Source organism: Lissotriton helveticus, chromosome 3_2, assembly GCF_964261635.1.
Source record: "Lissotriton helveticus chromosome 3_2, aLisHel1.1, whole genome shotgun sequence".
Taxonomy (NCBI): Eukaryota; Metazoa; Chordata; class Amphibia; order Caudata; family Salamandridae; genus Lissotriton; species Lissotriton helveticus.
Window position 1 is genome coordinate 134,272,000 of NC_136062.1, and position 26,818 is coordinate 134,298,817.

At 47.8% G+C, this 26,818-nt stretch overlaps 1 protein-coding gene across 5 annotated transcripts in view; it reads right to left on the reverse strand.

The window, feature by feature from the left end:
• The window catches only part of TJP1 (tight junction protein 1), a 736,246-nt gene that overhangs the window by 98,596 nt on the left and 610,832 nt on the right, over positions 1 to 26,818 (reverse strand). For all 5 annotated transcript variants that reach the window (XM_078684928.1, XM_078684927.1, XM_078684925.1 and 2 more), the window contains one exon: positions 15,028 to 15,194. In XM_078684928.1, the coding sequence (XP_078541054.1) occupies positions 15,028 to 15,194 (167 nt within the window). The remainder of the gene's footprint in view (positions 1 to 15,027; positions 15,195 to 26,818) is intronic.

Below are 26,818 nucleotides of genomic sequence, written 5' to 3' on the forward strand. Positions count from 1 at the left end.
GGTGAGGGGGTGAGTGAGGGGGTGAGAGGGTGTGAGGCTGGTACTAGAGGGCATGTATGTTTATTTGGGGGGTGAGGAATGGAGGCCGCTGCTGGGAGCACGGAAAGGTGACACCGCACCTGTCCTCCTCGCGCCTGTAAATTTTACATGAGGAGCAGTCGCGGCGTCAGCAGAGGCCTCGCGGCAGGCCTGGCTCCCGTGACCGGGCTGAGCACGGGGCAGGCGGGCCTCGTAGGAGCCAAGCCGCCGGGCAGAGGTCACGGGCCCACGAGAAGTGCGGCAGACACGGAGGGAGCTACCGTCGGGCAGCGGGAGACCCACGGAGGAAGAGGCTCCCAACAACGCGGCCGCCCATTGGCTGCGGAGGGTTGCTAGGGAACGAGCAACAGAAAGAAGGGAAACACAGTGATAGGAATGTGGGAAGGAACCTTTATTTCCCGGAACCATATAATGTAGCTTCATAAATAGGAAAGGACCAAAGTCATCTTGGTGAAGTTAAGAAACTTTACCAAGTTCTAACGAATGCGCCATCTTTGTATGGGAACCTAAAGTGCACAACGAAAAATGCTGAGGGCGGTAAGGGTGAGGGCAGTAAGGGTGAGGGCGGTAAGGTGGGGGTGAGGGGGTGTGGGTGGGTGAGGGTGGTTGAGAGGGTGAGGGGGTGGTCGAGGGGGTGAGAGGGTGGGTGGGGGGTGAGAGGGTGGGTGAGAGGGTGAGTGAGGGTGTGTGTGAGGGTGAGGGTGTGTGAGGGTGCGGGGATGTGAGGGTGCTGGGATGTGAGGGTGCGGGGATGTGAGGGTGAGGGGATGTGAGGGTGAGGGGATGTGAGGGTGAGGGGATGTGAGGGTGAGGGGATGTGAGGGTGAGGGGATGTGAGGGTGAGGGGATGTGAGGGTGAGGGGATGTGAGGGTGAGAGGATGTGAGGGTGAGGGGATGTGAGGGTGAGGGGATGTGAGGGTGAGGGGATGTGAGGGTGAGGGGATGTGAGGGTGAGGGGATGTGAGGGTGAGGGGATGTGAGGGTGAGGGGATGTGAGGGTGTGGGGATGTGAGGGTGTGGGGATGTGAGGGTGTGGGGATGTGAGGGTGTGGGGATGTGAGGGGGTGTGAGGGTGTGGGGGTGTGTAAGGGTGAGGGGTGTGTAAGGGTGAGGGGTGTGTAATGGTGAGGGGTGTGTGTGTGAGGGTGTGTGTGAGGGTGAGGGTGTGTGTGTGAGGGTGAGGGTGTTTGTGTGTTGTTGAGGGTGAGGGTGAGGGGTGTGTGAGGGGGAGTGAGGGTGAGGGGCAGTGAGGGGATGCGAGGGTGAGGGGATGTGAGGGTGAGGGGATGTGAGGGGGATGAGAGGGTGAGGGGATGAGAGGGTGAGGGGATGAGAGGGTGAGGGTGAGGGGATGTGAGGGTGAGGGGATGTGAGGGTGTGGGGACGTGAGGGGGGAGTGAGGGCTATGAGGGTGAAGGGCTATGAGGGTGAGGGGATGTGAGGGGGTGAGTGAAGGGGTGAGAGGGTGTGAGGCTGGTACTAGAGGGCATGTATGTTTATTTGGGGGGTGAGGAATGGAGGCCGCTGGGAGCACGGAAAGGTGACACCGCACCTGTCCTCCTCGTGCCTGTAAATATTACATGAGGAGCAGTCGCGCCGTCAGCAGAGGCCTCGCGGCAGGCCTGGCTCCCGTGACCGGGCTGAGCACGGGGCAGGCGGGCCTCGTAGGAGCCAAGCCGCCGGGCAGAGGTAACGGGCCCACGAGAAGTGCGGCAGACACGGAGGGAGCTACCGTCGGGCAGCGGGAGACCCACGGAGGAAGAGGCTCCCAACAACGTGGCCGCCCATTGGCTGCGGAGGGTTGCTAGGGAACAGAAAGAAGGGAAACACAGTGACAGGAATGTGGGAAGGAACCTTTATTTCCCGGAACCATATAATGTAGCTTCATAAATAGGAAAGGACCAAAGTCATCTTGGTGAAGTTAAGAAACTTTACCAAGTTCTAACGAATGCGCCATCTTTGTATGGGAACCTAAAGTGTACAACGAAAAATGCTCTATGAAATGAAAAACACAAGACGATAGTAAATAGTATATTGGATGAACGTATCATCATACGCTGATTGGAACAGTATTGCAAATGTTACAGTGGGTTCCTTTCCTATGGAAGCCGATATCATGGGTCTTACATCATTGTGTCGGTGGTAGCGCCATCTTGGTGAAGATCGCGGCGTTGCTTCTGTGCTGCAGTGTTCCGGTGTAACAGCCATCTTTGTAATGCCTTGCAATCGGGGAAACAAAGCCGCAAGTGGTGCGCGCGCCTTTCCTGCCATATGCTTTGAATTATTGAGCACGAGTATGGCCCGATAATTTAAAGCATATGACAGGAAATGCGCGTAGGAGAAACCAATAGGCCAGGGGCGGAGCTATGTGCCCGCCTCTGATCTATGGTATGCTCGCTTTAAAACAAAACCACACGTGATGGCCAATAGCAGACCAGAAAAGAAAAAACACACGCACGAACGTGTGGAATTTGTGGAATGTACAGGTCCATTTCTAAAACGCCTGTAAAAGGGCTTTTCGCTTCATGAGCCCTAACAAAGCAATCTTGTAGCACCTTCTATTCCCAATGTATCGAAGAGGACGACAATAATGGAAAGGAGATCTTTAAGATTGTAACTAGTGGCCTAAGGGCTATGGCCCAACCTTCTGAGTTCCTCTGGGCTCTTCCAGAGCCCTACTCTTTTTAATGTATATATGACCCCATTAATGTTCTTTGTCGAGTCCTTCGGCATTAGGGTTATATCGTACATGGACGATGAATGAATGAATGAAGTTCTATTTATATAGCGCATGGCTACCCTGAGGCCTCCCACAAGACCTCCCACAAGAGCTTCCGGAAGGCCAGAAGATTGTTGTTCTCTCGAAGAGCAAGGGGGAGAGAGTTCCAGATCTTAGCGGCATTAAACGAGAAGGAGCGTCCGCCCACACTCGCTCTTCGTATTTTCTTGGGGATGGCCAGGCATACAGAACTGAAGCGCAGGGTTCTGTGAGGAAGATAGGAGGTGACCAGAGAGTGCATAATAGCTGGACCAGTGTTCCAGATGGCTTTATGAGCCAGGCACATAGCCTTAAACTGTATCCTGGCTGGAATGGGGGGCCAATGAAGATTCCTCAAGACTGGTCTTGCAGACTGCCATCGCGGAGTCTGAGAAAGCAGCCAAGCTGCACAATTCTGCGTTACTTGCAGTTTATGGATGGTAGATTGAGGGGCTCCAAGATATAAGGCATTCCCATAGTCCAGGCGAGAGAGTATAAGGGCCTGTACCATAATTCTTCTCTCCTGGAGTGGAAGGAGGGGAATGATTTCCGCAACATTCTCATCAGTCCATAGCAAGTGGCTGAGAGCTTGGTAGGCTGGTGGGTGAAATCAAGAGAGCCGTCAAGCCACATGCCAAGGCTCTTTATCTGTGCCTTTGGGGGTGGAGCGGGCCCAAGCAAGCCGGCCGCGATATTTCGCTTCAGCTCACGTATGAAGGAGACTCAGCAACGGCCAAACACATGTTTGCACTCTGCATGAAGGTGCTACTGACTGGCTAAGGGCAAACAAACTGCATGCAAAACAGAGATCTTACTGTTTGGGTTGGACCCATTCCCAGGGTGGACAGGAGCCTGGCCCAGTGGTAACCCCCCACCTTCTCCCCGAATTGTCAGTGGCAAGAAATTTGGGCATTTTGATTCTCAACCTTTCTTTAAACTCAGATTTCAGCAATTGTGAAATCTTGCTTCTGGATTATATGAATGCTCAGGAAATTCCCCCTAAAGCACCGGGCACTGATTTTCTCAAGATTGGACTAAGTGAATGTTCTGTACCTGCATCTCCCGACTATCTCGTTTAACGTCTGTAAGTGGTTCAGAACATAGCGGTTAGCCTACTCTATCAGTTACCTAAACACTCCTCCGTCTCTCATTTTCAAGAGAAACTCCACTGGCTACCAGTTCGCAAGAGCATAATGTTGAAAACGCTTACACTGACTCACCAAGCCCTTCACAAAATAGGATCTACCTAATTGAAGGAGAGGATTAGCAGTGACTATACGCTGCAGTAACCGAATAGGATATGCATGTTAAAAGGCAGTAAGCAACTTTAAGCATTTTGCGGGCTATATTAAAAAAGCGCCGAACATCCTGAGAAGCCGGTAGTAAGCATGCACTGTAATTATCTGAAAGAATATTTAAATTAAGAAACAGGAGTATCCATTAGCTTTCCATGGGCCCACAAGGTGCTAAGCACACGTTGGAGCCACTGGTCAATGTATGGAGATATATTGTAAGGCACACACCAGTGAACATTAAGATGGGGATAGAAATGCAGCTAATAGAGGTGTGCATCATGAAACTAGTAGCCACATTAAAGATGTAGGGAATATGTGGTTAGTAGACAGTATTATAGACACAAATAGATAAGCTGAAGTTGTGTCTTTGACCTATGACCCTGCTCGCAGGCAGGTCGCTCCCCTCGCTGCTGCACGGCTCTGCCTGCATTGTTTTTGCCTAATATTGTATTTTTTCCCTGTGCCTAACTTGCTTTCTTGCCCAGACTTGTTTTTATTCCCCTGTGCCCCTTAGTAACTGTGTCTCCTGAGGCGGAATCCGGGAGCTGATAGCCATTTTTAACCTTGATTGTCACGAATAATGTGTTGTGTATTTTTAAATAGAGACTCTCTCACCAGATCATACCAGATCGCTGGCTCCTTGATTCACCCGCGCAGCGGATTTCAGCGCTGCTGCGGGAGGGATAACAAGCTAACTCACCTCCGCCATTCCTGCCGCGAAACACGGACACGCCCCCTTTGAGGCCACGCCCCCACTTGACGAACCACACAATCCCATACAAATGTGTCATTTCCGTACGCGCAGCGGGCGCGCCGTTTGCGCGCCGAAGGCGCACCCAAGGCAAGCCCGTCTGTGCCCGTCCGTGCCGGAACCGGGCCTAGGGCCAGAACCCCTGATCAATATCCTCGACAGGTTCCACTAGCCTACCCCAAATCTACACTGATGGCACTGCGCACGATAAACACCCAATGTGCTCAATATAATCCGTATACACTCCTGGATACCACAAAATTCATATGCCCTCACTGCAACACTAAGCTACTAATAGCCAATAAAAAGGTCAAACCAAACATTGCCACAGTAGCCAAGCTCACAGACTTTTCCGTAGCACTCATTAATGCAAGATCCCTTGTAAAGCACCGGCAGGAGGTACATGACCTCATCACGGATAACTTAGATTGCCTCTTTCTAACAGAGACATGGACGGATGAAGCATCAGATCCAGACATGACAGTTGCGACCCCCCCAGCCTATAAAGCCTACCGCTTAGATAGAGTAGGGCAGCGTGGAGGAGGTCTAGCCATCATCGCCCGCGACCACCTAACTGTAAGAATATCACACACCCCTTCCACCTCCTGTGAAGCCCTTTTATTCGATCTTAAACTCACTTCGTCGTTCCATTTCAAAGGAATCCTCCTATACCGACCCCCCAGGCGCACGTACCAGCTTTCTAGCCAACCCTAGGCGCAATACTAGAAGCTCCGTCGTTGGAAGATTCATTCACAGTAATGGGCGATATGAACTTCCATCTTGAGAACTCCTCCGACAAGGATACCCGTACCTTGATATCTGATATGGATTCCTTGAGTCTTCAGCAACTGGTCACTACCCCTACCCATAAAGCTGGCCACACCTTAGACGGCATCTTCTCTAACATGCAAGGCATAAAAATAACAGAAACCTTACCAATGCCATGGACTGACCATTTCGCCATTCTAATAAGAATATCAGTCAAAACTAATAGAATTAGACCTGACCCCGCATGGAAACCACTAGCTTTCAAGGTGTGGAAGGACATTGATCAGATGGAGCTAACGGCTCTACTCGAAAGAACTCGACCTGATCCATCCACTGATCCTAACTCTGCCACACGACAATTTCAGGAGTGGCTAGGAACTGCCACTGACTCCGTAGCCCCAATAAAAAAAACATCCAGAAACAGAACAACGCCATCGGCCCCGTGGTTCACAGAGGAACTACGTAATAAGAAACAATTCTGCAGAAATAGGGAGAGACACTGGCGCAGATCCTTTAGCGCTGAAAGTAAGGCTAGCTATAAGGAAGTACTTGGACAATACAAAGCCCTCATTGTTGAGACTAGGAAAAACTATTTTACTGAACAGATCAACACTGCTAAAAACTCCAGTAAAAAACTCTACGAAATAACGAAGATCTTAGCGGGAAACACGCCGGACTTAAATCCGCCACAATCCCAAGTCTTTTGTGACTCATTGGCCAATTTCTTCTTCACCAAGGTGAATGATATATACCAAGCGTTTTCCACTAAAACAGTAATCAACTCACCCATGCCCGACAATGGGACTCAAAATACCGAACTGTCCCAGTTCACAGACCTTGGAGAAACTCAAATTAAGGACATAACTGCTACCATTAAATCAGGCTCTGCATTAGACCCCTGTCCTCTCAAGGTCATTCGTCCGATCATGGACTACCTAGCCCCTGACATTGCTTCAATCTGCAATGCAATGTTCAGAACAGGGATATACCCGGACTCCCTGAAGAACACTCTGGTCAAACCCCAACTGAAGAAAGCCAATTTGGACAAGGACCAACTAAAAAACTACCGCCCCATAGCCAGCCTACCTTTCCTAGCTAAGGTTGTGGAGAAGGCTATGAACATACAACTCTCAGAGTTTATAGAGAAACATCAATTATTGGACAACACCCAATTTGGCTTCCGCAAGTACCATGGTACAGAGACTGCCCTAATTAAAGCAACAGAGGACATAAGAGTGATCCGGGACCAAGGAGGTACAGCAATACTCGTATTGCTCGACCTGTCCGCAGCCTTCGACACGGTCGACCACAAGATCTTGGTGGACCGTGTCGAAAACATGGGCAGCCGCCATACGGCAAAAAATTTGCTTTCCTCCTTCTTGTTTGGGAGATCACAGGTGGTCACATTGGGGCACTTTCAATCAGACAAGCTCTCACTACCGTGTGGGGTACCCCAAGGCTCATCCCTCAGTCCGACACTATTCAATATCTATGTGTCGGACTTGGCCTCTGTCATCAAGGCCCATGGGATGAGCCTTACCTCATACGCAGATGATACGCAGCTTGTGTTGGCCATTAACGGGAATGGAGAAAAGGTGGCAGAAAACTTCCAAGAGGGCATGCGGGCGATCGGAGAGTGGATGGCCTCCAATTGCCTAAAACTGAACTCTGAAAAAACGGAGGTTGTCATTTTTGGACATCTCCCACCCGGTTGGTCAACCACCTGGTGGCCCCCCATGCATGGATCCCCCCCTAAACCAGTCCCCACTGTCAGAAATCTTGGGGTGACTTTCGACGATAAACTAAACCTTATGGCCCATTCAAACAAAATAGCAGCCACCGCCAACCATAAACTTAGGCTGATCAAGAAAATCATGCCATTCCTACCAACCGCAGCAGGTAAGACACTGGTAAGCTCCCTAGTGTTGTCATCCCTCGACTACTGTAACAGCTTATTCATCAATGCCCAAGCCAGAGTGACCAACAAAATGCAGACTATCCAGAATGCTGCAGCCCGCCTCCTGTCTGGAACCCCGAAGTTCTCACCAATCTCTGAGACAATAAGGGACTTTCATTGGCTCAAGATTCGGAACAGGATCAAGTTCAAAGCGCTGTGCATAGTCTATAAAGCACTGCACAACTATGGTTCGCACTTCCTGAAATCCCAACTCAGGTTCCATTCATCCACAAGATCGCTCCGATCCAACAACCTCAAACTCCTGCTGATTCCACGAACTAAAACAGTCACTTGGGGCGATAGACGCTTCTTAGTGGCAGCTCCCAGATTATGGAACTCCCTACCAGCATCTATCAAAGAAAGCCCGTCCTTGATGCAATTCCTCAAAAAAATAAAGACCTGGTTGTTTGATCAGGAATAGTTACTGGCCCAGCCTTTGGGAACCCATACACAGTTTCTAGCGCAGAGATGCCTACGGGCATTTGTTTGCGCTGTATAAGTTGCAAAAATAAATAAATAAGTACAGAGCCGGGAAGTCCTTGCCCTCTAGCAATGCTGGCCTGTTATCAGTCCCCCGCTTTAAAAAACAACGGGGAGGGACTCCTCCTTTATGGTGTTGGCTGCTATGATGTGGAACCAGATGCCTGCCCATTTGAAATCCTCTACAGACAAAGTAACCTTTACAAAATCCCTGAAAATCTACCTTTAGGGAATGTATTATTCTTATCTGACAGGCCTCCTATCTACATGTATGTCAAGCGCCAGGACACTCACCCGAGGAGCCGTGCACTATGGAATATGCTACTTACCAGTATGCATCTGTTCTTGGCATAGAGGGCTGCAGAGTGGTACATTTATGAATAGATCGCCATCTGGTGTTGGGCTCGGATGATTGCACTTTGTTTTTCTTCTGGAGAAGTCTTTGTCGTCATAGGTGACTCCTCCTCTCGGTGTTAGTGCGCATGGGCATCGGCTCCATCCTTAGATTGTTTTGCCATAGTAGGGTTAGATGGAGTAGTGTAGTGTAGTACATAAAGATATGCCCATGTAAATGTATCTAAATAAGATAATGTTGGGACAGACACAGGTTTCCGGGGAGGCAGGGAGGGCATGTACCACTCTGCAGCCCTCTATGCCAAGAACAGATGCATACTGGTAAGTAGCATATTCCGTTCGAGGCATATGGGCTGCAGATGGTACATTTATGAATAGATTGTACAGCAGTTACCTCCCTAGCGGTGGTCACCAGTGTCTGTCGCAACTGTCTGAAATAGAGTTTTTAATACAGCTTGGCCCACTCTGGCTTGTTGTGCAGCCTGTACATCAACACAGTAGTGCTTTGTGAATGTATGTGGTGTAGACCAAGTTGCTGCTCTACATATGTCATCTAGGGGAATGTTCCCTAAGAATGCCATAGATGCTCCTAGTTTTCTTGTGGAATGAGCTCTAGGAGGAACAGTTAATGTTCTCTTTGCTTTAATGTAACATATTTGTATGCATCTTACAATCCATCTTGCGATGCCTGCTTTAGAGATAGGATTGCCCTTATGTGTTGGGGAAAATGCTACAAATAGTTGTTTAGTTTTCCTGAAACCTTGTGTTCTTTCTATGTAGTATGAAATGGCTCTTTTAACATCTAGTGTATGTAGAGCCCTTTCTGCCACCGTCTGTGGCTTTGGAAAGAAGACTGGTAATTCCACTGGCTGATTGATGTGGAATGCTGAAATTACTTTAGGCAAGAACCTTGGGTTTGTTCTAAGAACCACTTTATTCTGGTGTATCTGTAGGAATGGTTCTTGTATTGTTAATGCCTGTAACTCGCTTACTCTTCTGAGTGAGGTAATGGCTATAAGGAATGCCACCTTCCATGTAAGGAATTGTATTTCGCACCTATGCATAGGTTCGAAGGGTGGCCCCATTAGTCTGGTGAGTACTACGTTGAGGTTCCAGACTGGGGTAGGTGGTAATCTTGGTGGAATGACTCTTTTAAGACCTTCCATGAATGCTTTTATCGCTGGTACTCTGAACAGTGATATGTGCTGCCTGTTTTGTAGGTATGCTGCTATAGCTGCTAGATGTACTCTGATAGATGTGTACGCTAGATTACATTGCTGCAAGTGTAACAAGTAGCAAATAATCTCCCTTGTTGATACGTCTAGAGGGTTGATATTGTTATTAGTGCAGTGTATAGCAAACCTCTTCCACTTAGCTGCATAGCATGCTCTGGTGGTTGGACGTCTCGCTTGTTTAATTATTTCCATGCAATTTGGGGGGAGATTTAAGTACCCAAATTCTAGGATTTCAGGAGCCAGATCGCTAAGTTCAATTGAGTTGGATCTGGGTGCATTATCTCTCCATGGTTCTGTGTAAGGTGCATGGGTAGAATTCGTAGCTTTTGATGTGGCACTTGTGAGAGTTGCAGGAGCGTGGTGAACCACGGCTGTCTTGCCCACGTGGGTGCTACTAGTATCATTGTCATTGAATGTTGTTGCAGTTTCCTGACCACTAATGGGATTAGTGGGAGAGGGGGAAAAGCGTATGCAAATTTGTTGGACCAATTTATCCATAACGCATTGCCCTGCGACAGGTGATGTGGGTACCTGGACGCGAAGCTTTGGCATTTTGCGTTCTGATGAGTGGCAAATAGGTCTATCTCTGGTTGTCCCCATCTTTGGAAGAATGGCTGCAGTATTTGTTGGTGCAGTTCCCATTCGTGTATTTGTTCCGACTGTCTGCTTAAGATGTCTGCTATCTGGTTTTGAACTCCTGGTAGGTGTTCGGCTAACAGATAGATGTTTTGAGGAATGGCCCATCTCCAAATCTCCTGTGCCAGTCTGGATAATTGGAGAGAGTGCGTCCCCCCCTGTTTTTGAATATAATACATGGCTGTCATGTTGTCTGTTCTGATCAGGACTGCTTTGTGGATAACATGTATCTGAAAGGCTTTCAATGCTAGAAACACTGCCGGTAGTTCTAGATAGTTGATGTGCAGTGTCTTTTCCTGCACACTCCACCTTCCTTGTACTGTGTATTTGTCCATATGTGCTCCCCATCCGGTGAGCGATGCGTCTGCTGTTATTGTCACCTGTGGAATTGGCTCTAGGAACGACCGCCCCTTGGTAATGTTTGTTCTGTTCCACCACTTCAGAGAGCGGTGTGTGCGGTCGTCTACCAACACCAGATCCGTAATCTGTCCTTGAGCCTGATTCCACTGTGTCGCTAAGCATTCTTGTAGCGGACGCATTTGTAGTTTTGCATATGGTATTAGCAGTATGCAGGATGACATCATGCCTAGTAGCTGCATGAACACTCTCGCTGTTAGTGAGTGTTGTGGCTGAAATCTCTGAATGATTGTAAGCATTGCTTGGACTCTTATTGCGTTGGGGTACACTTTGGCTTTTTCTGTGTCTATGGTAGCCCCCAGATATTGTTGAACTTTGTTTGGTTGTAGGTGTGACTTTGTGTAGTTCACCGTGAACCCTAGCTGGTGTAGTAGCTGAATTGTCTTTTGTGTGTGTTGCAGACACTCCTCTTGCGACCTGGCTTTTATTAGCCAGTCGTCCAAGTATGGGAAGACATGAATTTGTTGTCTTCTTAGGTGAGCTGCTACCACTGCCAGGCATTTTGTGAACACTCTTGGTGCCGTCGTGACACCAAATGGGAGGACTTTGAACTGATAGTGTTGTCCTTCTTCCACAAACCTGAGGTATTTCCTGTGGGCTTTGTGAATAGGGATATGAAAGTAAGCGTCTTTTAGATCCAGTGTAGAAAGAAAGTCCCCTTTCTTCAGTAAAGGAAGTACTTGTTGGAGCGTGACCATGTGGAAATGTTCCGAATTTATGTATGCGTTGAGAGGTCTTAGGTCCAGTATTGGCCTTAGAGACCCATCCTTTTTGGGGATTAGGAAGTATAGTGAGTATACTCCTGTTCCCTGTTGGTGCTGTGGAACCTTCTCTATGGCATGCTTTTCTAGCAGTGATATTACTTCCTGTTTTAACAGTGTCAGGTGATCTTGTTTCATTGGACGCTGTTTGGGGGGGATGTTTGGTGGGGTAGCTGTAAGTTCTAGGCAATAACCATGTTGGATAATTTGTCTTACCCACTTGTCTGATGTGATGTTTTCCCAGACAGGTAGGAACTGTGATAGGCGTCCCCCTACCGGTGTTATATGGTCTGGGGGAAGCTCTATGAAGTCACTGTTTTGGGGTTGGAGAGTTGCGGTTGTTGTTGTTTCCGCGACCTCTACCCTTGTTGTTGTTACCCCTGTATCCACCTCTAGAATTACCTCTGGGTGATGTAGGTGTAAAAGAGGTTTGCTGTTGGTTTGTACCTGTACTTTTGGATCCTCCTCTATAGGTGGATCTACGAAAGGAACCTCTTTGTGTCGGCTGCTGCAATGCTCCCATTGATTTAGCCGTTTCTGTATCTTTTTTCATTTTTTCTAGGGCCTCATCTGTCCCTGTGCCAAAAAGTGTTTTCCCATCAAAAGGTTGATTAAGTAACGAGGTTTGTACCTCTTGTTTGAATCCTGACACTCTGAGCCATGCATGTCTCCTTAGCATGATGCTTGTATTTGTCGACCTTGCCGCAGTTTCTGCCGCGTCTAGGGCGCACTTTATTGAAGTGTTAGTAATTAACTTCCCTTCTTGTATAAGTTGATCAGCTCTCTTTTGATGTTCTTTAGGGAGATGTTTGATGAGTGTTTCTAACTCATCATAATGCGCTCTGTCATACCTTGCAAGTAGTGCTTGCGTATTAGCTATGCGCCAACTGTTTGCCGCTTGAGATGCTACTCTCTTGCCAGAGGCATCTATTAGTTTAGACTCCTTGTCAGGAGGTGGCGCTTCTCCCGTAGATAAAGAGTTTGCTCTCTTGCGAGCGTTTGTGACCACTAGTGAGTCTAGAGGAATTTGTCCCTTAATGTATATTGGGTCCTTTGGAGCTGCCCTATATTTTTTATCAATTCTTGGGTTCAATACCCTAGCCCTCACTGGGTCTTTGAATATCTCTGATGTATGACTGAGAAGGCCTTTTAGCATTGGTAGTGTTCCTGATGTTCTTTGTGCAGTAGGTAGTGTCTCTAATAAGAAGTCCTGTACTAGAGGTTCTGTATGTAGGTCTACCTTATGAAATGTTGCTGCTCTAGTAATGAGTTGTGCAAACCCAGTATTGTCATCAGGAGGTGAAGGTTTTGAGGGATATGACTCAAGGTCGGTATCATTACCTGATCCCACATTATACTCCTCCCATGGGTCTGCCTCCTCTGGGATTGTGTCCTCATCATCCCCAGGGTGTCCCCCCTCCCCTGTGTCACTTTCTCCATCTGTTGTAGGTGTAGATGGACGTGTGGGAGGAATATCTGGCCTATTGTGAGGAATAGGCGGAGATGGTGTGTGAGGTTTGGGAGAAGGGGGAGGAGTTGTATTCGTCCCCATTGTTCTCTTCTTTGGATGAGCCTTGTCGTCCAAATGTTCCTGTTTCCTCTTTTTAGGTAGCTCTGTGACTACCTTGCCAGTCTTTGGGTCAATAAACAAAGTCTTTTGTTTAGGATCCGTTCCGTGTTCCTGTGTCGGTACCGCAGTTTTCGGTTCCGAAAGGTGTCTTTTCTTTGAAATGTCCATTTGTATTTTCGGTGCCGAAGTTTTGTTCGGATCCGACTTCTTCGGTATCGAAGATGTCCCTTGTGTCGAGGGTGTTTTCGGCGCCGAAGCGTGCTTCGGTGTCGACATGGACTGCTTCGACTTCGAGCTTTCCTTTACTTGGTGCTTCGGTGTCGATGTGGTTGGTTTATCGGAACCGGAACCACTATGATGGGGGACCGAGTGTTTCGGTTTCTGTTTCGTTGCCGGGCTCGAAGGCGGGGCGTTGGAAACTTTTTTCGGTTGTCTGACCGGGCTCGAGGGCGGGGTCGACACCGTGCGGGGTTTGTTTTTCGGTAAAGGGACGTCGTCACTCACGGTTTGTTGGACGTCGATTTCCTCGACGTCGGACTCGTCCGCTTCTGACCCCGCCTCGTCGGCCTCTTCTTCCTCCTCTTCTGGTTGCTGGTCCTCGAACAGCTCCGGGATTGCTTGTGACTGCATTCTCGATACCTCGTGTCTTCGGGCTCGACGGTTTCTAATCGTCGACTTTGACGAGAATGCTGCACAGGCCTCACAGTCCCTGGATTCGTGTTCAGGGGACAAGCAGAGGTTGCACACTTCGTGTAGGTCCTTGTGTGGGAACTTAGCACCACACGTTGGACATTTTTTGAATGGAGTCCTTTCCATGGACCCCGGGCTGGACTACGTCGAGTTTCTCGTAGTCGTCGTCCTTCGAATCGCGTCGGTATGGGGTGCAGTCGCGTTCGATAACGATACCGTCGATTTGGAAAGGAATACGTGCCGGTTATAACCTTCTTTGTTGAAGTCCGTCCGGAGCGCTTCGATCCTCATCCGAACCCGATGGCGGAAAAAAACAATCTAAGGATGGAGCCGATGCCCATGCGCACTAACACCGAGAGGAGGAGTCACCTATGACGACAAAGACTTCTCCAGAAGAAAAACAAAGTGCAATCATCCGAGCCCAACACCAGATGGCGATCTATTCATAAATGTACCATCTGCAGCCCATATGCCTCGAACACAACAGCTAGTCATTCATTAATTTATTCCATGATGATATTTTGATTTTCACCAAGGTGGGCAGAGACATAACTAGCATATTTCTCTTTTTTGTTTTTTAAGAGTTGAAGGGGGCTAAGGGGTTCCACAGCTCCTGAGAAATATTTAAAGACAAAACTTAAACCTATTTTTCCTGGGTGTCTAAAGAAGATGCCCTAGGAAGACATGATATATTAGGCATAACTCAAGCCCTGAAGTAACTATAACCTGCGCCTTCGTCATTCACTGCTTACGCCCTCACATATTACATGACTCACATGTTTAATGACAGCACTGATAAAATCACTGATGACATCTAACATGAGATCATTTATGATAGCGCTGTGCATAGTGGGGGCGTAAATTACAATTACTCAAAGGCTTGAGTTAGTTACTTTAGTTCACTATAATATATGTATACATTTTTCTGGTATGCTCTTTACCAACAGTATACAATTATATGGTTAGGGACATGGGCTTATGCCATCACTGTAAGAGAATAAATACATTGCATGTGAAAAATATATTACATGAAGGCTAGACAAGATAATATATATGAATTTGCAAAACAATACAAGTTACATACATCATATATTCTTTCATAAAGTCCTCAAAAATTAGCAAGGAAGATGAAGGTTTTAGCTTGCAATGGGTAAAATGGAGTCCTGTTTCAAAATTTTACATTTCTTCAGGAAAGACAATACAATCCTTCACTTCACAAACAATAAGCATTTAACAACTCAACTTGTAAGATAACAGTTGTTTTTAAATGTCGAACACAACCAAAAGAATATAAACATTTTGAATCAACATTTACCTTCCAGAATGGACTGCTTTTGCTGAGAAGGCAGGGATACGTTGTTATTTACAATAATCTGAGAAGACTGATTGTACTGTGATGGGGGAGGAGTAACATGAGAAACCTGTTCATAGCGCTTTTCGGTAACTGGTCTATCCAAAGGTTCAGCCTCGGAAATCGTTCCCCTGTTACAAATGTAAGGAAAGAAAATGATAGCATAAGGAAAATATTGTTTTGTCTAGTAACTAAGGTTGCAATATTTACTAATATATTTTCACCTGTGGTTTGAGAGTAAGGATTTCCATACCATTTCCTGAATATTTGTTTATCGCATAGCATGAGAAAAGGTGAAATATCGTATGGCAGAGCGGCTATGAAGAGCTTAAGAAAATGAAAAAAGTGACTAAACTTCGGTACCAATCTTTCTGGTGGATAATCTTATCTACCTGGAGATTTGTCACATGTTGGAAATTTCCCGGTGGCAGACTGGAAACTTTCAAAGCTTGTCCAAGCCAGTGGGGGCGATTGACAGCATTTTAGCACTAGAAGTGACTGCTCGGTGATGTTACTGGAGACATAAAGCCCCTACACTGGTGCACACATATCAGTTTCACCTCCATGTTTCCTGTGCTCAAGAGGCAAAGAAAAAGGAATTTTGCCTATTAAAGTAGTGCAACACAGCAGTCTAATTGGACCATTCTTACTCGTCCTTAACCGGAAGAAAGTTGGGGTTGTGAGGAATCTGCAGGTAGACAAAGTAGTCACCAGAAGAAAAATGCTGCTTACCCTATGAGCATCGATTTGTAGCATGTAGTGCTGTAGATTCACATGCTCTGCATACTCCTACTATCTAATGCTGGACTCGGATGTTTTCAGGCTGTTTTTCTACAAAGAAGTCTTTCGAGTCACAAGAGCTGTGGCTCTTCTGCTAGTAGGGAATGTGCATGGGCACCAACACCCTGAAAAATGGTCTTTTGCACAACAGGTGAGAACATGTCTTGAATATTAGGCAAGCATAGCAAGGTGCTCTATGCGCATTGTGCAGTGTCAACCAGCGAAAAATGGGAGAGATTTTAAATCAACACAGGCCTCTGGGGAGGAGGGGAGGCACATGAAAATCTAAAGCACTACACATTACGAAAAGATGCTTACAATGCTTATAGGGTGAATAACATTTTCTGTTTGTAGCTTGTGTGGCTGTAAAAATACACCACCGTACTCAACAGATCCCCGCCGCAGCTGGAGCAAAGTCACTGAAGATCAGGTACACAACACCCTCGCCCGAAGCCCACCCGCCGACCCCACCGAATCAGACACCGCCGCTCACAAACTCAGGCGATGGATTGACGACTGCGCCAACACTTGCCCCGATCAAGAAACCCTCCAACAGACACAATTACAAGAAAGCCAGCTGGTTCACCGCGGACCTCCAGGCCTCCAAGCAAACCTGCCGAAAACCAGAGAAGAAATGGCACCGCAAATAGACACCGGACAACTACGCAGCCCACAAGAACGCCATCTGCAGACACCATCACCTCATTAGATCCGCCAAAAGGGACTTCTTCAAGGACCACCTCGACAACAATGTGCAGAACAGCAAAGAGCTCTTCAACATTTTGAAGGAACTCTCCAACCCCAGCTCCAACACCGATGACATCCCACCATTGCAAGACCTGTGCGACTCCCTTGCCACCTTCTTCCATCTCAAGATCGCAGACATCCACAACAGCTTCAACAACCGGGGTACCACGACAGCTACCGACAGCTAAGACCCCGCGGCCACGACCCGCACCAATCCCCTGCTCACCTGGACCAACATAAACGACAACACCATCAAAATCATGAACACCATCTACTCTGGCTCTTTGTCAGACCCATGCCCACACCACATCTTCCACAAAGCTAGCGCCACCATTGCACCTCATCTCCGCAAGGCCATCAACATCTCCTACGAGATCGCGACCTTCCCAGAGAGCTGGAGGCACGCCGAGATCAACGCCTTACTCAAGAAACCAAAGGCAGATCCGAAGGACCTCAAGAACTTACGGCCCATCTCCCTACTCCCGTTCTCGGTGAAGGTCATCGAGAAGACCGTCAACGTAAAACTGACCCGCTACCTCGAGGAGAACAACATCATGGACCCGTTCCAGTCTGGGTTCCGCAGCAACCACAGTACCGAAACTGCCCTCATCGCTGCCACCGATTACATCAGGGCCCTGCTGGACAATGGCAAAACCGCGGCCTTCATCCTCCTGGACCCATCAGCCGCCTTCGACAATGTCTGTCACCGCACCCTACGCACACACCTCCACAACGCAGGGATCCGAGACTAGGCTCTGGACTGGACCACCTCCTTCCTCTCCGCCAGAACGCAGAGCGTCCGCCTCCCCCTTTTTGGTCCGTAGCCTTAGAGATCTGCGGCGTACCCCAAGGATCATCCCTCAGCCCGACATTGTTCAACATCTACATAGCACAGCTCGCCCATGTCGCCCGACTGCACAACTTTAACATCATCACGTACACTGACGACACCCAGCTGATCCTCTCCCTCACCAAGGACCCCCTCACTGCCAAAACCAACTTCCACAAAGGAATGAAGGCCGTCCCGAGTGGATGAAGAACAGCTGTCTGAAGCTGAACTCTGACAAGATGGAGGTCCTCATCCTCAACTCCACCACCTCAGCCTGGGACGACTCCTGGTGGCTGACCGCACTGGGAGCAGCACCGACACCCACCGACCACGCTTGCAAACTGGAGTTCATCCTTGACTCAACACTCTCCATGACCAAGCAATTAAATGCCGTCTCATCCTCCTGCTTCAACACCCTCCGCAAGATCTACAGGTGGAGCCCCACCGGAACAAGAATGGTCATCCAGGCCCTCATCAGCAGCAGGCTGGATTACGGAAACGCTCTCTACGCAGGAGCCTCGGCCAACTCCTGAAACAACTTCAACGCATACCGAACGCCTCTGCACGCCTGATCCTCGACATCCCTCGCAACAGCCACTTCACACCCCACCAGAGAGACCTACACTGGCTTCCTGCCAACGAATCCCATTCAAGCTCCTCACCCACGCTCACAAAGCACTCCACAACACCAGACCGGCACACCTCAACAGGCGACTAACCTACACCCCGAACCGCCAGCTCCGCAGACCTCGCCCTCGCCACCGTACCCCCGCATCCGTAGAGCAACCACTGGCAGCAGATCGTTCTCCCACCTCGCCGCCAGGACCTGGAACACCCTCCCCATCCTCCTACGGCAGACCCAGGACCTACTACCTTCAGGAGGCTACTCAAGACCTGGCTATTCGAGCAGTAACAGCGCCCCCTATTCCCAAATCCCCCCCACCAGCGCCTTGAGACCCTCACGAGTGAGTAGTGCGCTTTACAAATGTTCTGATTGATTGAATTAACAGTACTCTTGGAAAGCTGCAGCTAGAATATATCTGATGCAGATGTCTGAAAAAAAGTTCTTAAGACTGCCTGGTCAATCACGGCCTGTTTACGAGCCAGGATGTCCAGTTAGTGCTACTTATCACCACATGGTGTGTGGTAAACATGTGGAGGTTTCAGGTGGCCCCTGTGCAGATGTCAAATAGCGGTGTGTTGCCCAAGAAAGATATGGTTGCACATTTTTTACAGGTGGAGTACACCCTGGGAGGAGCTGGTACAACTCTATTAGCAGTAGTAGCAGGTTTGGATTCACTTAGTTATCCATCTTGCTGTTCTAGCCTCAGAGATGAGAAGGCCTTTGTGCGGAAAGAAGAAGCTCTTTAGTTTGGTTACGGGGGAAAGGTGAGACCACCTTGGGTAGAAATGTAGGTTTGATTCTGATGACAATTTTATCTTTTGAACCTGAAAGAAGGGTTCTTGTAAAGAGAGTGCTTAATGTTTGCTAATGTATCTTAGGGAAGTAATGGTCACAGGGAAAGCTACCTTCCAGGAAATTAACTAGAAGGGCCCTAAGTGTAAACGTTCAAAAGGGTGGCCCCTTGAGCCTTGTGTGGACTATGTTAAGGTTTCACACAAGTATAGGATGTAGTGTGGGAGGTATGACACTCTGAAGACCTTCCATGAAAGCCTCGACTACTGGAATCCTGACATATTGATGTATTGGCACGGCCTAACATCTACAGATGTGATAGCAGATAACTTCTAGGGGTGTAGGTGTTGGAGATGTCTGTGTGCTTATGTAGAATAGTCGCTGTAGGAAGCTGGCTCTGTATATACTATACCAAAGTATAGTATATCCCCAAAGGCTTACAGAGGTAAAAGTAGATAACACCTTACTCTCGATTTGTGATAGTGTGCGAGAGCAGTAAGGCTTTATCAGAGGGTATTGTTAAGCATATATTGTACAGACTCAGGCAAGAAATGATGTCACACACTCAGACTGAACTCCGACCAATTCATGGTATAAAAAAATATTTCTTTAGTTTTATTTTATTTTTAAAACTAAGAACGACTTGGTACAGGTAAGTAAAGTTGTATTTTTCATAACAGGTTGATGAGAATATGCAAGCTGGATGAAATTATGTTGTAGTTACTTTGTGATTACTTTTGAGTTTACTTTTTGGAGTTCTTTTGAGATTACTTTTTCTACTCAGTGTGTAATGTCTAGATATCACACTGGGACCTTTTCGAGACAAAGGTAAGTAAACCACTTTAACATTAAAACATAGTTGCTTGGGTTTCCATACAAACACAACACAAAATGTAGAACTTTTTTTAGAGGAAAAACAGTCAATGCAATCCTATGGGAGAAAATGTGGTTGTAGGCTTGCAGGTAAGCAATCGGTTTTGAGAGTCTAGTTTCTTGGATTAAAACAAGGGATCACCCAGGGTCAAGGATGCACTCAAAGAGTACACTCAGCGGCACTAGGGCGGCCGGGTGCTGATGCCCAATGTAAGTCTATGGGGTTAGGGGGCCGTTGGTTGGTGGCTGTTCTCGGGCAAGCCACTCAGTCGAGGGATCAAAGCTTCTAGGGTTAAGCTCAGGGCAAAGGGGGATTCTAGAAAGCACACAAGGTGCACCCACAGCGGCACAAGCGAGGCAGGTTGCTGAGAAGCCGTTGGGTGCCCTGTTGTTTTCAATGGGAGATCTCCAGTCAGAACAAAGACAGCAGGCTAGGGCAGGGAGACTTTCTGAAGGCGACCATCCGGCTGGAGAGGTAAGATAGGGTTTGCAATGCGGTGCCCGGACACCATAGGCTGGGCCACCGAAGGCTGTGGGGAATCGGATGCAGGGATGTCTTTAGGTGTTGGGTTTCCTTACCAGCTCCAGTCGCAGTTGGGAGGACCCTCCAGGTAGAGGCTGCAGGCATCATTGGGATGCTGAGGTAAGTCAGGGATCACCAGATCCTAGTTCAGGTTCGCTGGTGGGTGTTGGGGGGGGGAATGAGAGGAGGGGGGGATTTACCTCCTTGTGGTGTTGGGCTAATCGAACTCGGGCCGTGGGCGTTGGGTGTAAAGTGGTGCAGACTTGCGGATTCGGCCGGAGCCAGAGTCTGGTTCTTGAGCAAGTCCAGTGCTCACGGTAGAAAGAGTCTTTGCAGGGAAGGCAGGCAGGTCCTCAGGGATCTAGGGGGCTGCTAGACACGCCAGGTTTCTGCTGGAGGAGGCAGAGGTCGTGACAGGCCGGTAGGGCTGGGACCAAGGCAGTTACATTGTTGTAGATGCAAAAGGTAACAGGTAATGTTTTGAATAGAAGCATAGTCGGTTGATTTGGTTCTTTGTACTATACATTAAAAATCTTTTCCATATTGCGGCATAGTAAGATCTAGTGGTAGGGCGCCTAGCCTCTTTAATGATGTTCATGCAGTCTGGCGGGAGATTGAGGTAGACAAACTCTGAAACTTCAGGTGCTAGGTCACAAGGTTCAGTCTATTGGGTTCTGGATGTCTTGTGTTTCCATGGTTCTGAGTGAGAAGCTTGGGCGAGAAGCGTAGCTTTTGATGAGGAACTACTGATAGTTCCAAGAGGATTGTGAAAAATGGCTGACGGGCCCATGTGGGAGCAATGAGGGTCATTGTGAGGGAATGCTGTTTGAGCTTCCGAACCACTAGTGCAATGAGTGGGAGAGGCATAAAAGCATAAGCAAATTTGCCTGACAAGTTCATCCCTAGAGCATTGCCTTTGGACAATGGGTGTGGATGGCTGGATGCGTAGCTTGGTCATTTTGCGTTTTGGTGTGTGGCGAACAGTTCTATTTTTGGGTGACCCCACCTTTGAAAGAACGGAAGCAGAACTTGAGGATGAAGTTCCTATTTGTGGATCTGCTGTCATTGACGACTGAGCAGTTCTGCAATCTGATGGTGTACTCCTGGTAGGTGACCTGCAAGGAGATGTATGCTCTGAGGAATGGCCCATCTCCATATGCTTTGAGTTAGGTGTGAAAGCTGGAAAGAGTGTATCCCCCCTGTTTTTGTATGTAATACATTGCTGTCATGTCTGTACTAACCAGGACAGCTTTGCCTATGAGGTGGAGTTGAAAAGATTTTAACATTAGGAAGATCGCCAACAATTCCAGGTAATTTATGGGGATTTTTTTCTGTTGAGGGGTCCACATGCCCTGACTGGTATGAGTTTGAAGATGAGCTTCCCAGCCGGTGAGCGATGCATCTGCTGTTAGCACTATCTGTGGAACTGGGTCGAGGAACGTCCGCCCTTTGGAAAGGTTTTGTGTGTTTCACCACTTCAGACAGCGATGGGTGTGGTCGTCTACCAACACCAGATCTGTTATCTGACCTTGAGCCAAACACTCCTGTAAGGGACGCATTTGGAGTCTTGCATAAGGGGCGATGAAAATGCAAGAGGCTATCATCCTGATTAGCTGCATGAACATGAGCTGGCAGTGAGTGTTGAGGCTGAAATTATGTCAATGGAGCTTGTATGGCGGTTATCCTGATTGGGCTGGGGTATGCTAGAGTTTTTGAAGTGTCTATTGGGCTGGGGTATGTATGGTAGAGCTTTTGAAATGTCTATGGTAGCCCCTAGATATTGGTGTATGTTGGACAGTTGGAGGTGGGATTTGGTGAGATTTACTGTGAATCCCAAGTCATGAAGCAGTTTGATTGTTTTGTGTGCGTGTTGCACACAGCTGCTGTGTGACCTGGCTTTTATGAGTTAGTCATCCAGATAAGGGAAGACATGAATGTGCTGCCTTCTTAAGTGGTCTGCAACTACTGCTAGATACTTGGTGAAGACTCTGGGTGCTGTAGTTACCACGAATGGGAGGACTTTGAGTTGGTAGTTTTGTCCGTCTGCGACGAACCTGAGATATTTCCTGTGAGCGGGGTGAATGGTAATATGAAAGGCAGCGTCCTTTAAGTCCAGATTGGATAGAAAGTCATCCTGTTGAAGCTGTGGAAGCACCTGTTGGACAGTGACCATATGGAAGTGATCCAACTGAATGTAGAGGTTCAGGGGTCTGAGGTCCAATATGAGCCTGAGAGAGCAGTCCTTTTTTGGAATTAGGAAATAGAGGGAGTAAACCCCTGTACCTTGATGAGGTAAGGGGACTAATTCTATTGCATGTTTTTGTAATAGAGAACCTCTTATCAGATGTTCCGAGGACATTGGACGTTGTCTGGGAGGAATATCTGGGGGAGTAGAGGTGAGAGTTCCAGGCAATAACCATACTGGATAATTTGTCTTACCCACTTGTCTGTTGTGATTGAAATCCAGAAAGCTAGGAACTGTGAGAGACATCCACGGACAGGAGTGGGATGATCAGCGCAAAGTGTAGGGAAGTCACTGTTTGGTGGTAGAGGAGTTGCAGTTATTGTTGCAGGCACCTCCTCCCTTACGATTGTTGCCTCTGTAGCTTCCCGAAAGTAACCTTTGGAGGACGTTTGAGTGGGGCTCTTATAGGAAGAAGAGGGATGCTCTGAGCCAATGGTTTTGGAGCCAGCCCTGTAGAAGGAGCGGTGAAAAGAACCTCTAGGGGAAGGGATTTTAAGGCCCCCCATGGACTTCATCTTTTTTAAAGATGTGTCAACTGAGGGACCGAAAAGATGCTCTTGATCAAAGGGCTGATTAAGAATAGCCAATTGCACCTCTTGTTTGAATCCGGAGACCCGGAGACAAGCATGCCTGCACAATAAAACGCTAATGTTAATGGCACGATCAGCCGCGTCGAGCACACATTTAATTGAGGTGTTTGTGATTAATTTCCCCTCCTGTATAAGGTCGTTGGGTTTTTGATGGTACTGGTCAGAAAGGTGTTGCATGAGCTTTTCAAGCTCATCATAGTGCGCTCTGTCGTACCTGGCCAATAAAGCTTGGGCATTGGCAATCAGCCAATGATTCGCAGTCTGTGACGCAATGCGTTTACCATATGCGTCTATTAGTTTGGACTCCTTATCAGGAGGGGGTGTCGCCTGTGCGAGTATGCCCTCCTGCGTGCATTAGACACCACAAGAGAATCTAAAGGGACTTGACCTTTAATGAAAATTGGGTCATTGGGAGCTGCCTTATACTTTTTGTCTACACTGGTGTTGAGAATTCAGGCCCTGACAGGGTCTTTAAACACTTCAGGAGCATGTTTTAGCATGTCCTTTAGCATTGGCAGGGTATGCGTGGATCTTGCGAGGGTGCAAAGGTTTCAAATAAAAAATCTTCCTCTAAGGGATCAGAATGTAACTGTACTCCGTGGCATTGGGCAGCCATATTGATTAGTTACGCAAACCAAATATTGTCATCAGGTGGTGATGGCCTAGATGGATAGAAGTCCGGGTCATTATGTGGGTCGTGATCTGTATTGTAGTCGTCCCAAGGGTCTACTTCGTGAGGGATGGTATGATCATCATGATCCCCACCTGGATCTACATTCTTCCCCAATCGGTATCCTCATCATCTTGTGTTCGAGGTGAAAAAGTATGTTGTGGGGAGTGTGGTGGAGAAATTGAAAGATTTGGATCAGATGGAGGAGGAGAAGGAGGTGGAGAGGTGTTAGTACTCAGCTCCTTTAGCTTCAAAGTTATTTCAGGTTCCTCTGTAGTATCCAGTTTTCTCTTTTTTGGAGGTTTGGCGACGACTTTGCCAGTCTCTGGATCGATAAAAATAGTTTTTTGTTTTGGATCCGAAAAGTCAGGTAGAGACTGTGTGGGTAAAATTTCTTTTTTCGGTGCTGAAGATTTTGGGTCATAATGTTCTTTTGACCGAGTCTCAGAGGCTTTTTGCTTAGGCTCCTAGGGTTTTATAGGAGTTTGAGGCTCCGACAATATTTTCGGCTCCGACAATATTTTCGGCTCCAAGGCCGTGTTCAGCTCCGAAGATTGTTTTTTGTTCCGATAGTTTGTCTTTGGTATGTTTCGACACCGAGGTTTCGGGCTGTCTAAGGTGCCTAGGAAGCAGGCGTGGCACATCTTTGGTCTTGTGCTTCGGTGCCAAAGGTGACTTTTCGGCACCGGAATAGGGCTGATTCGAGCCCGAGCCAGAAGGCTTGTCTTTAGGTTTCATAGCCGGGCCCGAGGGCAGGGCATCTGAAACATGTTGCCGGTGTCGACCCGAGCCCGGGGGCGCTACTGGAGCCTTTGATTTGGGTTTTGGGAGAGGGGTCTTGGTACTCACGGACCGCAGAGCCGGGGCGGATCGGCTCCTCTTTGACGTCAGAGTCGTCGCCTTGGAGACAGAGATGTCTTCTTCATCGCCTTGTTACTCCGGCTGGACATTGGGATCTGCTCCGAAGACGTCAGGAATCGAGCTGCTTCCGCAAGACATTTAGTGACGTCAGGCCCGACGATCACGGATAGTTTTCTTCGACCTGAACGATGGACAGGTCTTGCAGTTTCAGTCTTCATGCACCCGGGAGAGGCAGAGATTACAAACCTCGTGCAAGTCCATGTGTGGGACCTTTGCAACACACCCGTGGCATTTTGTTTGTCGATGCCCATGCGCACTATCATCCTAAGAAGGAGTCACCTACCTTGTGACTACAAAAGACTTCTTCCAAGACAAAAACAAAGTGAAAACATCCAAGCCCAACACCAGATGGCGATCTATGCACAAGTATACGACCTACAGCTCATATGCCTCGAACATAAACATTCTGCAAGTAGAATGACACCATCCAATCGTCTGCATTTAGCGCCAAAAGAACCAAAGCTAGGGACAGAATCTTAAGGTTTTCCTTGTTCAGGTAAAAGTTCAAGTGCCTAAAGTCTAGGATTGGACAAAGCCTGTTGTCTGTCATGGGAACCAGAAAGTAAAGAGAGTAGCACCCTTACCCAAAGAAATACCCTGGCATCTACTCCATTGCTCCTTTCTGCAGCAGGATGGCCACTTCCTGCTGCAGGATTTGAAGGTGATCCTCAGACTGCAGGGACTACTTGGATGATTGGGGGCCTGGTGATATGTAGGTCACCCCTCTTTCCACAATCTGAAGGACCCACTAGTCTAATGTTACAGCCGTCCAAGCTTGTAAGAAGGCTGTCTGCCCTAACATGGCGTGCAGATGCTCCTGTAATAACATCACAAAGCAGTTTTCCAGCAAGTGCAGAGAAGGATGAAAATAAGTGCTTCAGGGTCTGCCAGGCCATGTCTTTGCCTCTGTCTCGTATTGACATAGGAGCTAGTTCTGTTGTTGGGGCTGCAAAGGTTGATGATGGTGAAAACTGAACCTTCTAGAAAATCCTTGAAATTTGATAAATTGTCAATCTTTTGCTGGGAACTGAAGGCCCAAAGATTGGGCTGTTACTCTGCCTCTGAAATGCTCAAGCACAGAATCTGCTTTGTCATCAAAAAGACTTGATCTGAATGGCAGGAAGCCCTGTCCTCACCCCGTGAGACGGCAATACTCTCTAGGCTTCGGTTGGTCCAACTCAAAGTGCTGCACCGCACGTACTACGCTAGAACAACGCTCTCTGTGATAGGAGCGGCCTCACACAAATACTGTATACGCAAATGTGGGGAGGAGGGCATGTTTTATCACACTATTTGGGACTGTCCAAACATTGCGGCATATTGGGCCAAAATAATGCACACTATTTCCCAAGCAACAGAAATCTCGATCCTACCGGAGCCGAGGCGTTGACTGCTGAATGTGTGGGAGCTGAATGACCACAACCACCAAGATTAAGATTGGGCTGTGCTTGGTATGATGATGGCGAAACGTAATATTGCTATGTTGCGGGGGTCGGACGCACTGCCTATGCTCCAAAAATGGTGTAGAGATATGGATGAAGCGATGGTGGCAGAAAAGGCGGTTTTTATTCATCGTGGATGTCCTCGAAAGTGGGGAAAAGTGTGGGGGGGCTTGGAACAAGTTTAGAGGATACAGCTGTTATCCGCCAGAAATTGGTGCAGAGGTTGTCTCCCCGTAGTAGGGATATAATGACATGGGTGGTGGGGAAACAGGGTTATGTGTATGGATTTGTTTTTATGATATATGGAAGTGACAATGTGTAGTGTTGCTTTGTAGCTTTGGTCGCAGCTAATAACGAATCTTGATGTATGTATTCTTGCCCTGATTTATAACTCAATAAAAATATTTAAAAAGAGGAAAAAAAAAAAAGACTTGAGCTGCTAAAAGGCATGTTTCTTAACGCTATCGCCAGAGAAATCGGCTAAAGATATGCATGCCTCCATAAAGCAAGAGAAGACCCAACAGTCCTGGCAACAGAATCTGCCATATCAAGCAAAGCTTTATTGACCTTCCAAGATGCACTCTGGCCATCAAAAACCACGTCAGGTAAGATGATCAGGTAAGTTGGATACCACCAATTGTGCCATGTCCCATAACGCATTGCATCAAATATCCTGGATTTTACTAAGCTTTCTGGAGAAGGGTGAACCAACAGAAAA